Source organism: Phyllobates terribilis, unplaced genomic scaffold (assembly GCF_046119375.1).
Source record: "Phyllobates terribilis strain yellow unplaced genomic scaffold, ASM4611937v1 Scaffold_3__8_contigs__length_932513732, whole genome shotgun sequence".
Taxonomy (NCBI): Eukaryota; Metazoa; Chordata; class Amphibia; order Anura; family Dendrobatidae; genus Phyllobates; species Phyllobates terribilis.
The window spans coordinates 730,168,644-730,182,477 of NW_027362763.1; the positions used below are offsets into that span (position 1 = coordinate 730,168,644).

At 43.9% G+C, this 13,834-nt stretch overlaps 1 protein-coding gene across 1 annotated transcript in view; it reads right to left on the reverse strand.

The window, feature by feature from the left end:
- The window catches only part of LHCGR (luteinizing hormone/choriogonadotropin receptor), a 364,204-nt gene that overhangs the window by 93,390 nt on the left and 256,980 nt on the right, over positions 1-13,834 (reverse strand). The window contains exon 5 of the mRNA XM_073672096.1: positions 4,995-5,069. Within this exon, the coding sequence (XP_073528197.1) occupies positions 4,995-5,069 (75 nt within the window). The remainder of the gene's footprint in view (positions 1-4,994; positions 5,070-13,834) is intronic.

A 13,834-nucleotide genomic window follows, 5' to 3' on the forward strand; every position in this document is an offset into this window, starting at 1 on the left:
AAGTATAGGAGGCCCGCTCCTTTCTAATGGGAACATTTTTTTAGGAGGCCCTCCTCCACGTCTCTTCCAAGGGGCATTGAAGTGCCTCCAAATTTTTGGCAGCCCTTGCATTCACTGCATAGGCCAACACTATGGGAGACTCTCTCCTTTCTAATGGGAATTTGTCATTACTGTGGCCCTGCTCTGTGTGTCTTTAAATTCTTAGTGGGGTTTTTCCTAAAATTGTCAGCCGTTGGACTCACTGCATACCCTATAACTGTATAGCAGACTCTCTCCTTTCTAATGGGAACGTGTCGTACTTGTTACTGTGGCCCTGCTCCATGTGTCTTTAAATTCTTAGTGGGGTTTTTCCTAAAATTGTCAGCCGTTGGACTTACTGCATACCCTAGAACTGTATAGCAGACCCTCCCCTTTCTAATTGGGAACATGTCGTATCTTGTTACTGTGGCCCTGCTCCGTGTGTCTTTAAATTCTTAGTGGGGTTTTTCCTAAAATTGTCAGGCGTTGGACTCACTGCATACCCTATAACTGTATAGCAGACCCTCTCCTTTCTAATGGGAACATGTCGTACCTTGTTACTGTGGCCCTGTTCCATGTGTCTTTAATTCTTAGTGGTGTTTTTACTAAAACTGGTCAGCCGTTGGACTCACTGCATACCCTATAACTGTATAGCAGACCCTCTCCTTTCTAATGGGAACAAGTCTTACCTTGTTACTGTGGCCCTGCTCTGTGTGTCTTTAAATTCTTAGTGGGGTTTTTCCTAAAATTGTCAGCTGTTGGACTCACTGCATACCCTATAACTGTATAGCAGACTCTCTCCTTTCTAATGGGAACATGTCGTACTTGTTACTGTTGCCCTGCTACATGTGTCTTTAAATTCTTAGTGGGGTTTTTCCTAAAATTGTCAGCCGTTGGACTCACTGCATACCCTATAACTGTATAGCAGACCCTCTCCTTTCTAATGGGAACATGTCGTACCTTGTTACTGTGGCCCTGCTCTATGTGTCTTTAAATTCTTAGTGGGGTTTTTCCCAAATTTTGGCAGCCCTTGCAGTCACAGCATGGGTATTACCACTATAGGAAACCCGCTCCTTTATAATAGGAACATTTTTTTACTGAGACCCTCCTCTATGTCTCTTCAAAGGGGTATTGGGTTGCGTCCAAATTTTTGGCAGCCCTTGCAGTCACTGGCTACGCAATAGCAGTATAGGAGACGCACTTGTTAATAATGGGAACAACAAAGCATAGCCGGCTGATGGCTCTCTAACAATAGCTAGTGCCGACTGCTGGCCTTTTAAGAATAGTAAGGGCCGTCTGATGTACCTATAAAAATAGGCTTTATGACTTTCAGAGTCCCTCCATCATAAATAAAACAGGATGTGTCACACACCACATTGCCAGATAAGGTTGTAAAATGTTAAAATGACATTTCCCGGTGAATGCCTTTGTCTTAAAAAAAATAAAACAATAGGATCTTTCTTTAGTATAAAAAACAGCGTCACCAATTTAACAACAATGTAATCACATTGTTCAGCTCATGCACCTCCTCCTCCATCTCCGAAATGACCACATCAGTCACAAGCTGACAGCACTGCAGCACTGCCTTGGCCAAGCGGCAACAGGCTGTGCTGAAGATAACATGCTTAATGCTTAATTGACAAACCGCCCAGCGCTGCAGAGTTGTTGAAAGCTGTAACACAGCAGCCTGATCTGTGGCTCTCACCGCTGAACATACAGCCAGGCATGGTCGTGTGTGACAATGGGCGGAACCTGGTGACGGAGAAATGATAGTCGGGGTAGATATGGTTTCCCTCTATGCCAGTTCTTTCACCGAGCTAAAGAATATGGCTGTGGTGAAATACAACTCCCACTGAGAAGCTGTTTCAGATTGAAAAACATTGTGCCCACCAGAGGATTTGATTCTGAGGGCTAACCTTTCTCCCCCGCTCAAGAGCCCCATAGCAGCTGCAAAGTTAGCGCTATCATGAACTCTCCTGAGGTAGAAGCCAAGGCACACCAGAGGATTCTCTGGTGGGACTGTCCAACCCTACCAAGAAGCAGTCCTGGCTAAGAAAAGTGTGTGGGAAGGTTCCCGGACACTCTATGGCTGCTTTTTTACTGAGGAGGAAACACATGCAAACACGGGGAGAACATACAAAGTCTTTGCAGATGTTGTCCTTGCTGGGATTTGAACAAAGGATCCCAGCGCTGCAAGTCTTCAGTGCTAACCACTGATCCAATGTGCTGCCGTTCACCCTCTAATATCTAACAGGCTGGAGAAACTTGCACCTACTGCCACTCTACCTTCAGCTCCTTTGTGAGAAAATGTATTTGGGCAGCCACTCAGTCTACCAAATAAAATTCCTGAGAAGGAAATTGGGGATGGCTTCGCTACTGGTACTGGGAGCAGTGCTAATACCATGGCATCGTACCATAGTTTGCTGGAAATATTCCAGGCTGGTAGGAGGCAAGCAAATTCCCACAGAAAAGTACCAGCAGTAATGTTCAGGGACCCGGGCTTGGTGAAGACGGAGACAACACCGGGAGAAATAGTGACGGCTGGGGACCGAGTATGGACACGAGGCATGAGGCATGTGGTTGTGAAAAGCTTCTGCCTCCACGAGCCTAAAAGGCCACATTTCAAGTGAAAGCAGCTTTACTGGACTTCCTGTGAGAAATTACATGCAGGCTAGATAGGGTTTCCCTCTATGCCAGTCCTTTCACCGAGCTAAATACAACTGTCAGCAAAAAAAGTTGTGGACTGGCTCCGTACCATCCCTGGCCACATTCACCTGTCCACGTGTTTGTGGTTAGGCGGTCCTTCCCAGTAAGTGCACTGGGGAGGGCACAGGTAATGTTGTGGGACCCGTGCTTTTGGAAGGCGGAGGCGATACCGGGAAATATAGTGGCAGCTGGGAACCGAGTATGGATACCCGGCTGCCGCAGGCATGAGGTTGTGAAAAGCTTCCACCTCCACGAGCCTAAAAGGCCACATTTCAAGTGTAAGCAGCTGTCAAAAAATTGGCAGTATAGTATTGCAGCCTGTGGGTGGCTGGCTGCCTGCATACTTGCGCTTACATTCCAAGGAATGGGGTAGGGACAACTGAATGCTGCAGTGGGACAAGGACGTGGACGGTGATTGTTGCAAGTCTGCAACGACAGGTTCATGGCGGGAGGCATCTTCGCATGCGCCAAGGATCACTTATGATGGGCACACTTTGCACACTTTTAGGCAGTGACCTGGGAGTCAGAGATGCTTCCAGAGGTCTTCCCCATGCTGTTCCCATGACTTTTCAGCACTGTATGCATGCGTCTGATGATGTGTCACAAACCACATGGCCAGATAAGGTTGTAAAATATTAAAATGAAATTTCCTGGTGAATGCATTTGTCTTGGTTGAAAGCAATGCAAAAGTGCAAAAACTCATCAAAAACGCTACGTGTGAACATAGCCCAAGGTGTGGAGGAGTATTTTTGTTTTTGGTTATTTATTTTGCTTTATATACATTGTACATGTCATGGAAAGGATGTTCCTTAACATATTTCCCAGGAAAATCCATTTTGGTTTAGTTTTGGTATGTTTTATTGTGAGTCCGTAAAAGTGGCGTAATACCTCTGACAACGTTGTTGACAGAAGTGACCTGGGAGTCAGAAATGCTTCCAGGTATCTTCCCCATGTCATTTGAGCACTGTTCCCATCGATTTGGGCAATTTTTATGCCCTCTGCAGACCGCTGGAGGGAGCCGCCTGAAAAATGCTCGAGTTTCCCATAGACTTACATTGGGCTCATTGCTCGGGTCGAGCACCCGAGTATTCCAATTTGCTCGACCCGAGAAACGAGTACCCGAGCATTTTAGTGCTCGCTCATCACTAGATTTTACTGCAAATCCATTATCAATATGCAGCAAAGTCTGCATTTGTGAGATATTGATTTTGCTTTTTTATTTGAGTGACAGGAGTCAAATCCATGGTGAAAATCTGCAACTGAAATCCACATATTGTGGATTTCGTTTTTTTTTTTCTTCCTTTAGTCAGTATCAAAATATACAATAGAATAAGAAAAGAAAAACCTAATTTACAAATATAACCCAACCCACCTATGCCATATCCCAGGAGAGAGAAGGCGGAAAACAGATACATAAAAATACAAAAATAAAATATATACAAACAAACAAATTAATTAATAGTTAATTGACAAAAGCCATTTATTCAAATGTGACCAACACTGTCTCTTTTTTGTTTTTTCTTTTCTTTGTCGACATTTCTAGCAAGTTTTGACAAATTTATACAATCATGTGTTTTTGGACAACTTAAACTATGCTTGAAATGCCATAGATTTTTATCGACAACCAATTTCTTTCTATAGTTACCCTTGCCAATAGCAATAGATTAATTGTAAATATCAAAAGACTGAACAACACTTCCAAACAGAACAGGTGTGAAGGGGTGCATACATATGCATCGCCATATATAACTAGCAAATAAAGCTGCACTCTGTAACGCTATAGCATGCAAACATGAAATATATGAAATTGGAATTGCATTACTGCTCTAGAAAATAGGAAAAAACGATGATACTTAGCACATAAATTGGGCAATTCATGTATGCTCATCAGCCACAACAAGGCGATCTTCTTTAGAAAAAGGTCGCCTTGTTGTGGCTGCTGGGCATATATGAATTTCATATATTTAGCATTATAGAGTACAATTTTATTTGTTAATAGATTAATTGTAAGTATTTTTTAGTGATTCGTGGATTGTATAATCTAGACCGCTTGTTATTTTTCGAGTGTAAAAATTCTGCACATGGAAATGACTTTTGCCTAAATGTCATCCACCTACATAGTATAGGATAGGTATTGTTATCCGCAGTGGACTCTCCGTGAGCAAATCCACAGCATTTCCATCCCGTTCGGACATACCATAATACTTGAATTTACAAACACGCCTTTTCATAAACTATAAATAAATAATAACAAATACTAATATACTTACAAAATGAAATTTAATTCTATTGAGAAGATTTTTGTGACATCCGGAAACTTGCGAATTCCTGTATTATAAATACTCCTACAAAGATATAAAAACCCCTGTAAGTAAAGCGGCAAAGCAAAACGATATAAAGTGTAACCAATATTATTATTAAGTTCCACGGCAATTGAAAATCCCATCTACACAAGAGTGAAAGCAAACATATTTCCACAAGTAGCTATTTGTGATGGAAATGACGGCAATAAATATGTAAAGTGGGTTCATATCATGTTATGATGGTTCTTTTATTAGCCGCGGTCCATAGATTTAAAAAATAATTGCCTATTAATGTGGAGTAACATGAACTTGTAGGTAATGATGGGGGCCCTAAATCTGGTGGGACGCTTCTTCTGAATACATGCCTTGCAATTTAGGTGATTAATTTACGGGCTGCTATTCAGTTCTGTAACAGTAACCCGAAGATGTCACGTAAAGAACACACTTCATGATTAAATGAACCCGCAGCCTAACAGGTCATTGTGCAATATGGAAGCGGCAAGGCAAATGTTGAAGTGAGGATACTAATTAAATAAAATAAGGTCTGGAGGTTGAGTTTCCAGGCAATTTCTGGACGTCTAAAGGGGGAATGTGTGTTGTTAATCAAACAGCGGAGGTCACTCCAGACCTTGTACTTTTATGAGATTACAGTATTAATAACTAATGAAACCGCTGACAACTTGATGGCTCTTTTATAATGTTGGCATCATTTTTTTTTTTTGTAACACTATTTTCTTGTAAGATTATGACCGGCAGCAACTGACTGCTCAGCTCAGCACACAAGGTATAATTAGTATCTGAGATAAACATTTGGATGCTGGTGGGAGAATTAGAGATGTGCAATCAGGTTTACTACAAATATTCACACAGAAACTTTTCATATTTTTTAATATAGTTTTTTTTATTAATACTTTATATGAATATTTGTCTATATCTATGTATCTAATCATCTACATAACTTTGCATATAATTTACAGACACTAAAAACACATACACTAACTACACACACTATACACACTACACACTAACTGCATACAGACTATACATATTACAAACACACACTATGCACACACTATACACTTTACACTTAACATACACTATACACACTACATATACTACACACACACACTAACTACACACACTGTACACATATTACACACTAACTCCATACAGACTATACAGACTACAAATACACATACACTATATGCATTACATACACTATACACACTACTATACTACACACGCACACTAACTACACACACTACATACATTATACACACACTAACTACATACAGACTATACATACTACAAACACGCACAATATGTACACACTACATACAGTACAGACCAAAAGTTTGGACACACCTTCTCATTTAAAGATTTTTCTGTATTTTCATGACTATGAAAATTGTACATTCACACTGAAGGCATCAAAACTATGAATTAACACATGTGGAATTATATACTTAACAAAAAAGTGTGAAATAACTGAAAATATGTCTTATATTCTAGGTTCTTCAAAGTAGCTACCTTTTGCTTTGATGACTGCTTTGCACACTCTTGGCATTCTCTTGATGAGCTTCAAGAGGTAGTCACCGGAAATGGTTTTCACTTCACAGGTGTGCCCTGTCAGGTTTAATAAGTGGGATTTCTTGCCTTATAAATGGGGTTGGGACCATCAGTCGTGTTGTGCAGAAGTCTGGTTGATACACAGCTGATAGTCCTACTGAATAGACTGTTAGAATTTGTATTATGGCAATAAAAAAGCAGCTAAGTAAAGAAAAACGAGTGGCCATCATTACTTTAAGAAATGAAGGTTAGTCAGTGCGAAAAATTGGGAAAACTTTGAAAGTGTCACCAAGTGCAGTTGCAAAAACCATCAAGCGCTACAAAGAAACTGCCTGACATGAGGACCGCCCCAGGAAAGGAAGACCAAGAGTCACCTCTGCTTCTGAGGATAAGTTTATCCGAGTCACCAGCCTCAGAAATCGCAGGTTAACAGCAGCTCAGATTAGAGACCAGGTCAATGCCACACAGAGTTCTAGCAGCAGACACATCTCTACAACAACTGTTAAGAGGAGACTTTGTGCAGCAGGCCTTCATGGTAAAATAGCTGCTAGGAAACCACTGCTAAGGACAGGCAACAAGCAGAAGAGACTTGTTTGGGCTAAAGAACACAAGGAATGAACATTAGAGCAGTGGAAATCTGTGCTTTGGTCTGATGAGTCCAAATTTGAGATCTTTGGTTCCAACCACCGTGTCTTTGTGCGACGCAGAAAAGGTGAACGGATGGACTCTACATGCCTGGTTCCCACCGTGAAGCATGGAGGAGGAGGTGTGACGGTATGGGGGTGCTTTGCTGGTGACACTATTGGGAATTTATTCAAAATTGAAGGCATACTGAACCAGCTTGGCTACCACAGCATCTTGCAGCGGCATGCTATTCCATCCGGTTTGCGTTTAGTTGGACCATCATTTATTTTTCAACAGGACAATGATCCCAAACACACCTCCAGGCAGTGTAAGGGCTATTTGACCAAGAAGGAGAGTGATGGGGTGCTACGCCAGATGACCTGGCCTCCACAGTCACCAGACCTGAACCCAATCGAGATGGTTTGGGGTGAGCTGGACCTCAGAGTGAAGGCAAAAGGGCCAACAAGTGCTAAGCATCTCTGGGAACTCCTTCAAGATTGTTGGAAGACCATTTCCGGTGACTACCTCTTGAAGCTCATCAAGAGAATGCCAAGAGTGTGCAAAGCAGTCATCAAAGCAAAAGGTGGCTACTTTGAAGAACCTAGAATATAAGACATATTTTCAATAGTTTCATACTTTTTTGTTAAATATATAATTCCACATGTGTTAATTCATAGTTTTGATGCCTTCAGTGTGAATGTACAATTTTTATAGTCATGGAAACACAGAAAAATCTTTAAAGGAGAAGGTGTGTCCAAACTTTTGGTCTGTACTGTATACTACATACACACAGTGAACACACAATCATTACATATACTACACACACACACATGCACTATACACTCTCAACACACACTTTACTCACACTACATACACATAATACACACTCCGCACACTATACACATTAACTACACATACTATACACACTCACCACAAACACTACAAACACACTCTACACGCACACCTTAAATACACACACACAAACACTAGTCCATAGCCGACTTGGTGGGATGTCATTGTTGCCACATGACGGACACGTGATGTTGCGCTGGTCGGCTAATCAAAAGAAGAGCTGCGGATGGTGGGAAGTAAGAGGCAGTTCTCATGGATCCCATGAATTAACCAGAGATTACTTTTGTCTCCAATAAACTGGGTCCCGTAAATCGATTCGCACCAACTCTAATATATACATTTATTTTCTGAATAATATAATTCTTGCTGTCTACATCCACCACTAAATGGAGCTCACTGCATAAGGAACCTCATCACTACACTCTGTGATGGGAAACAGCAGTTAAAGGGGTTGCCTCACAAAAAGTATTGTTCAAACTCAATGGCGCTCATGAAAAGAAGTATTTGGAATTTATACATCAATTAAAAATTGTATGTGTTTTTGTAAATACATAAAATTTTTAACTGTAATAGTGCCGCGTGTTATTTCTCTTGTGGCTGGAGTGTAGGAGTGTAGGTCCACCTTCGATGGTGGTCGCACATGCTCAGTAGTTTTCCTTGCTGTGCCCCTGCTCATGCTACATAGTGATCTGTCAGTGAGGAGGCCGATACTATGTGGTAAGGAGAGGAGAACTACAGTATATGCAGGAACAACACAAAAGGAGGACAAAAGAGAGAAATGTAAAGATAAATGTAGATAGATTGAGAGATAGATAGAGCTCATTCTCACAGTGACATGGTCATATATACAGGAAACATACATTAATCTGTAATATAAATGGTAGCAGGTGAGCAACTACCTGCCTGTTGGTTCTTAGGCCCATAGTAAAAAAATAAATGGTCCTGGATAACCCCTCTAATAAGTTTGTCTTGTTTTCAGCACTCCTATAGGAATAAATGGAGTTGCAGTGAGTATGGTTGACAATACTCCAGTTCTTGGGATCATGGGGGTCCCAGCAGTCTGACCCCCAGCGATCGGGGTCTTGAGACTACCCCTTTAAAAGAAGAAATAAGCCATAGATTCTGCAGATATGTGCAATTTTACAAGGGCATAACTCGGGGGAGAAGGCATATGACCTGGGTGCAGTGAGCAGGGAGGGATGGGATCACTAGAGAGCAGGGCAGTATTTCCATGAAGGCTGCCCTAGTGAGTGAAGTGAAGATACAAGGGGTGGGGACTCCTGAACTATCTGTCCTGCGGGAGTCATCCAGGTCTGGAGCAGGAGGAGGGAAGGAGAAGGTAGGCGGACTAGAAGAAAGGGAAGAGCAGATGAGGCGCCCAGGGGATGGGGAACGACTCGGAGCCCGGGCCTTGTTGTAGCCTGATCTCGGGGGATGTCACGGTGGCCGGCTCCCGCGCCCGTACCCTGGGGTCACTCTTAAAAGAAGGGGGGAAAGTTGTGTGGGATAGGGGAATGTTCGTGACACCACCCGTGGTGTCTGGTGAGGATCACTAGCGCTGCAACAGTCCTCTGAGGCTGGTGTTCAGGCAGCTTAGTTGGTGCAGCTCCCCACAGGTGGAGTGGGGCCTCAGGGCAGTGTAGAGAGGGTGTAGGGTAGAGGGTTGGCGGGTGCAGAGTCGCGGAGGAAAGAACAGACAGAGGCAGTAGTTGAAGTCATCCAAGTCTTTACTCACTTTGTTGTTTAGTCAGCTCAGAGCTTCTCTCTGCTGTCATACGGCGAGCTGCGGATGCTAGGGTGGGGTTCAGCACTCTCCAGCTAGTTCAGGAGCACTTGTCAGGACCCCCGCTCTAGTGTGTTCCTCTCTTGTTCAACTTCTCCCTCCTTGTGTCCCCCACTGAGTCCCGTACATGTACTGCGATGTCCCTTGTGGGTAACGTGTAGTTCCCGGACCGACTGGGTGCCCTTCTTGGTGACTTGTGGTGAGAACGTGGCGTAAGGCCGAGTCCCTCTGGATAAACTCAGATTAGGGCATACAGGTGGCGATTCCGCTCCGTCCGTATCCCCCTGGGATCCACATAAGCCTCCCGACTTTTCCAACAGAGAAGTAAAGTGCAAAGTCAGATAATTGGGGACCGGTACCCCCTCTTGCGGCAGGGTCTCTCTGGCTGGGCCAGAATAAGGTATGCAGGTGGCGACTCCGCTCCGTCCGCACCCCCTGAGATCCTTTCGCCTGTGGAGCCTATCTCCTCTGCTCCCCTCCTGGGCCTTTTTGCTTGGACCCTGACCGGGGACAGAGCCGGTTATAACTCTGCCCCGACCCCCCCGTCTCGAGGCCTGAGACCGGGAAGCGTGGACCCTCAGCCGGCTGCAGCCTTGTGCCGACTTGCCGTCCCGAAGACCCACGACCAAAGACCTTGTTATTAAAATGGCCTCCAGTTATATAGAATTCTAATAAAGTGCTTAAGTAAATGCTTCCTCCACCCTCACTCACTACGTGGTTCCCCCTAGCTTTGGTTCCCCCCAACTCCTCCACTCAGCCCCGGGCAGCACTATGGTGCTTTAGGCCCCCTTCAGAACTGGAGTGGTGTAGTGTTGAGTGTGTGGTTGGGGTCCTGTGTAGTACTCCATCCTTACTTGGGAGAGGAGATACCACACCTCGTTCTGAGGTGCAGTACCCCTGTGGCGACTGAACCCTCAGGGGCGCCACACATGTGAGAGAGGAGAGGAGCTCAGCAGCCGGGTAGGAAGGGAGTGCAGAAAGCAGAAAAAGACTTCAGAGGATGAATCAAAGAAAGCATGGACTGGAAATAGCTGCAAAATTTTAAATGGCATAGTCCACATTGTATGTACTGTTCACAGCCTGCATCAATGATATTCTCTCAGCCCACTCCTCCTGCAATAGTAGTGAAAAAAGCAGCAGGGTCGGCTCTGAGATCACAGAGATACCCCTATGCTGCAAACTGATCACATATTGACATGCTGTACTAACTGCCGCAAACACTGGCTGACATACTGCACTTGACTTGGCATAATGCATTTACTGATATGAATACTGTATATGTGCTAGTAGAAAAAGACCCTCATCGATGTAATGTCACCCATATAATGGGTGACATTAGATGATTTATTTTTTTAACTGGAGTAACTGAATTCTGGTACGTTGTTGCGGACAGAGCCAGTGCTAATAGCATGTACCAGTCGTGTCATACAGACATCGCCTGTGCTCTTTGTGACGGCAGCGCTCAGTGAGTAATAAGCGCTTTCTTTCACTGTGATGCACTGAAGGACACAGCTCATTATTACATAGCAGGTAGCGTGTCCCTTATAAATAGTGACAGCTGAAATCCCTTCTCATTGTGCCAGCAGCCTACTCCATTCTATTAACTCCACAAGTGTCCCTCAGTCCCTCAGTAATCCTTGGGCCTCAATCTTGAACTGATAGATAATTCTGATCTTGATCATTTTAACACCTTAGATCCGACTGTTGATCCACCATTTATTGACCTCTGCTAGTGAACAGCATAAAAAAAATAAATACAATAAAATAAAAAAATGCTCCTTTTTTGCATTGCTCCCTATTTTAAAATTTCTTAAAGTTAAATGGGAATATATTATATATAGTTCCATCGAAGTGGTGCGATTAAATAGGACTGCACCATTAGTGCTTCAAACAGCTAAAAATCTTTTGTTGACATCTGATGTTATCACCTGTTTTCCAGGATGGGTGATAACTTGCTGAAAGCTTGGGATCCCACCATTGGGAACCCCATTGATACCAACAATGGGGCTGTGAAGTGTCCAACTTGTTCACCACTGTTCCATTCATTCTCTATGGGGCTGGATAAATGAGTACAGTGCTCCGCTATCTCTGGCAGTCCATAGACATTGAAGAAAAAACAATAACTTGCAAAGCAGGGAACAACCCTTTAAAGGTGGGTTCACTCTGGTCGATGGAGGTCAATAAACGTCCACCGATTGGCTGCATGTAATCTGGTCGGCAGTCGCCTAATAACCTGTTTAGACCGACCAACCGCATGTCCGATGTGCACAGAACAATCAGTAATATTTTGTTCAGTGCACATATAGTATGCGGTCATTGTTCTCTGCAGCACACTGCCTCTTTACACTGTGGTCAGGGCCAGCGTGAGGGGAATATGGACAATTGCCCGTGGCCCCAGTCCCTTAGCGGCCCCTAGCTTCTACGACAGAAGTTACACTGATAATAGTTATCAGTGTAGCTTCCAATGTAGAAACTGCTTCAGGACATTTGGTGACATCACAATCATGTGATCATGATTTCACCACAGGTCTTGTACTCTGCGGGACTTCATGACCTTTGGTAACATCACAATCATGTGACTGGTCATGTGACAGTGATGTAACCACAGGTTCTGTAGTCTGCGGGAGTCGGAAGAACTGGAGAGGAGATGGTGGTAAGTCCTCTTGTGTGTGTGTGTATCTATCTCTGTGTGCGTCTCTGTGTGTGTCTGGCTGAACCTAGAATGTATGGGCTCTTGGTGGTATATATTAATGATAACATCAGAATGTATCGGCTCCTGGTAGTATACAGTTGAAACCAGAAGTTTACATACACAATATAAAAAGACACATATGCATGTTTTTCTCAATATCTGACTTGAAATCAGAACAAATCTTTCCCGTTTTAGGTCAATTAGGATTACCATAATTTTTAATATTTGCCAAATGCCAGAATAATGAGAGAGAGAGAGAATGTTTTAAGGCATTTTTATTACTTACTGCAAAGTCAAAAGTTTACATACACTAAGATTACTATGCCTTTAACAATTCTGGACTGCCCATATGATGATGTCATGTGTTTGGAAGCTTCTGATAGGTTTTTTGCCAACATCTGAGTTAATTACAGACACACCTGTGGATGTATTTTAATGCACACCTGAAACACACTGCGTCTTTGTGTAGCATCATGGGAAAGTCTAAAGAAATCAGCCAAGGTAGCTGGAAGAGAATTGTGGACTTGCACAAGTCTGTCTCATCCTTGGGTACAATTTCAAGATACCTGAAGGTGCCTCGTTCATCTGTGCAAACAATTATACACAAGTACAAACAAGATGGGAATAACCAGCCATCATAACGCTGAGGAAGGAGACAGGTTCTGTGTCCCAGAGATGAGCGTGCTTTGGTCCGTCATGTGCATATCAACCCAAGGACAAAAGCAAAAGACCTTGCGAAGATGATGGTGGAAGCTGGTAAGATTGTGTCAATAATCACAGTGAAACGAGTACTGTATCAACATGGGCTGAAAGGACACTGTAGTATAGGCGTCTCTGCCCCCTGCTAGGCAGAGACGCTGTCCCTCTCACCTCCCCGTTCCCCGCGCGGCGTCCTCCTGCTCTCCTCTTCCTGCTGCTGCCGGCGCGCGCAGCTTCCCGGGCACTGTGCTTAGGGGACACGCGCTCCCTCTCTCTTAAAGGGGCCGCGCGCGCCGTCCTAAGGAGTCCCCGGCCAATAGCCGGAGGACATCCCATATATAAGGCACCTCCTCCAAAATGGAGGTGCCCGAGCAAAAGTTGTTGCACAGTATATCACCTCTGCTTCAGCCCTCAGGTCCCGTTGCCAGCCTGACTACTGTTCCAGTCTGCCAGCCTGACTACTCTCCAGCCCGACAGTCTGCCTTCCGCTCTACCCACCAGTCTGTCTATGGGAAAGCCCGCCTGCTTACCAGGAAGCACCTGTCAGTTACGTGCATGTTACCTGCTAGCCTTCCTGGAGACTCCTGC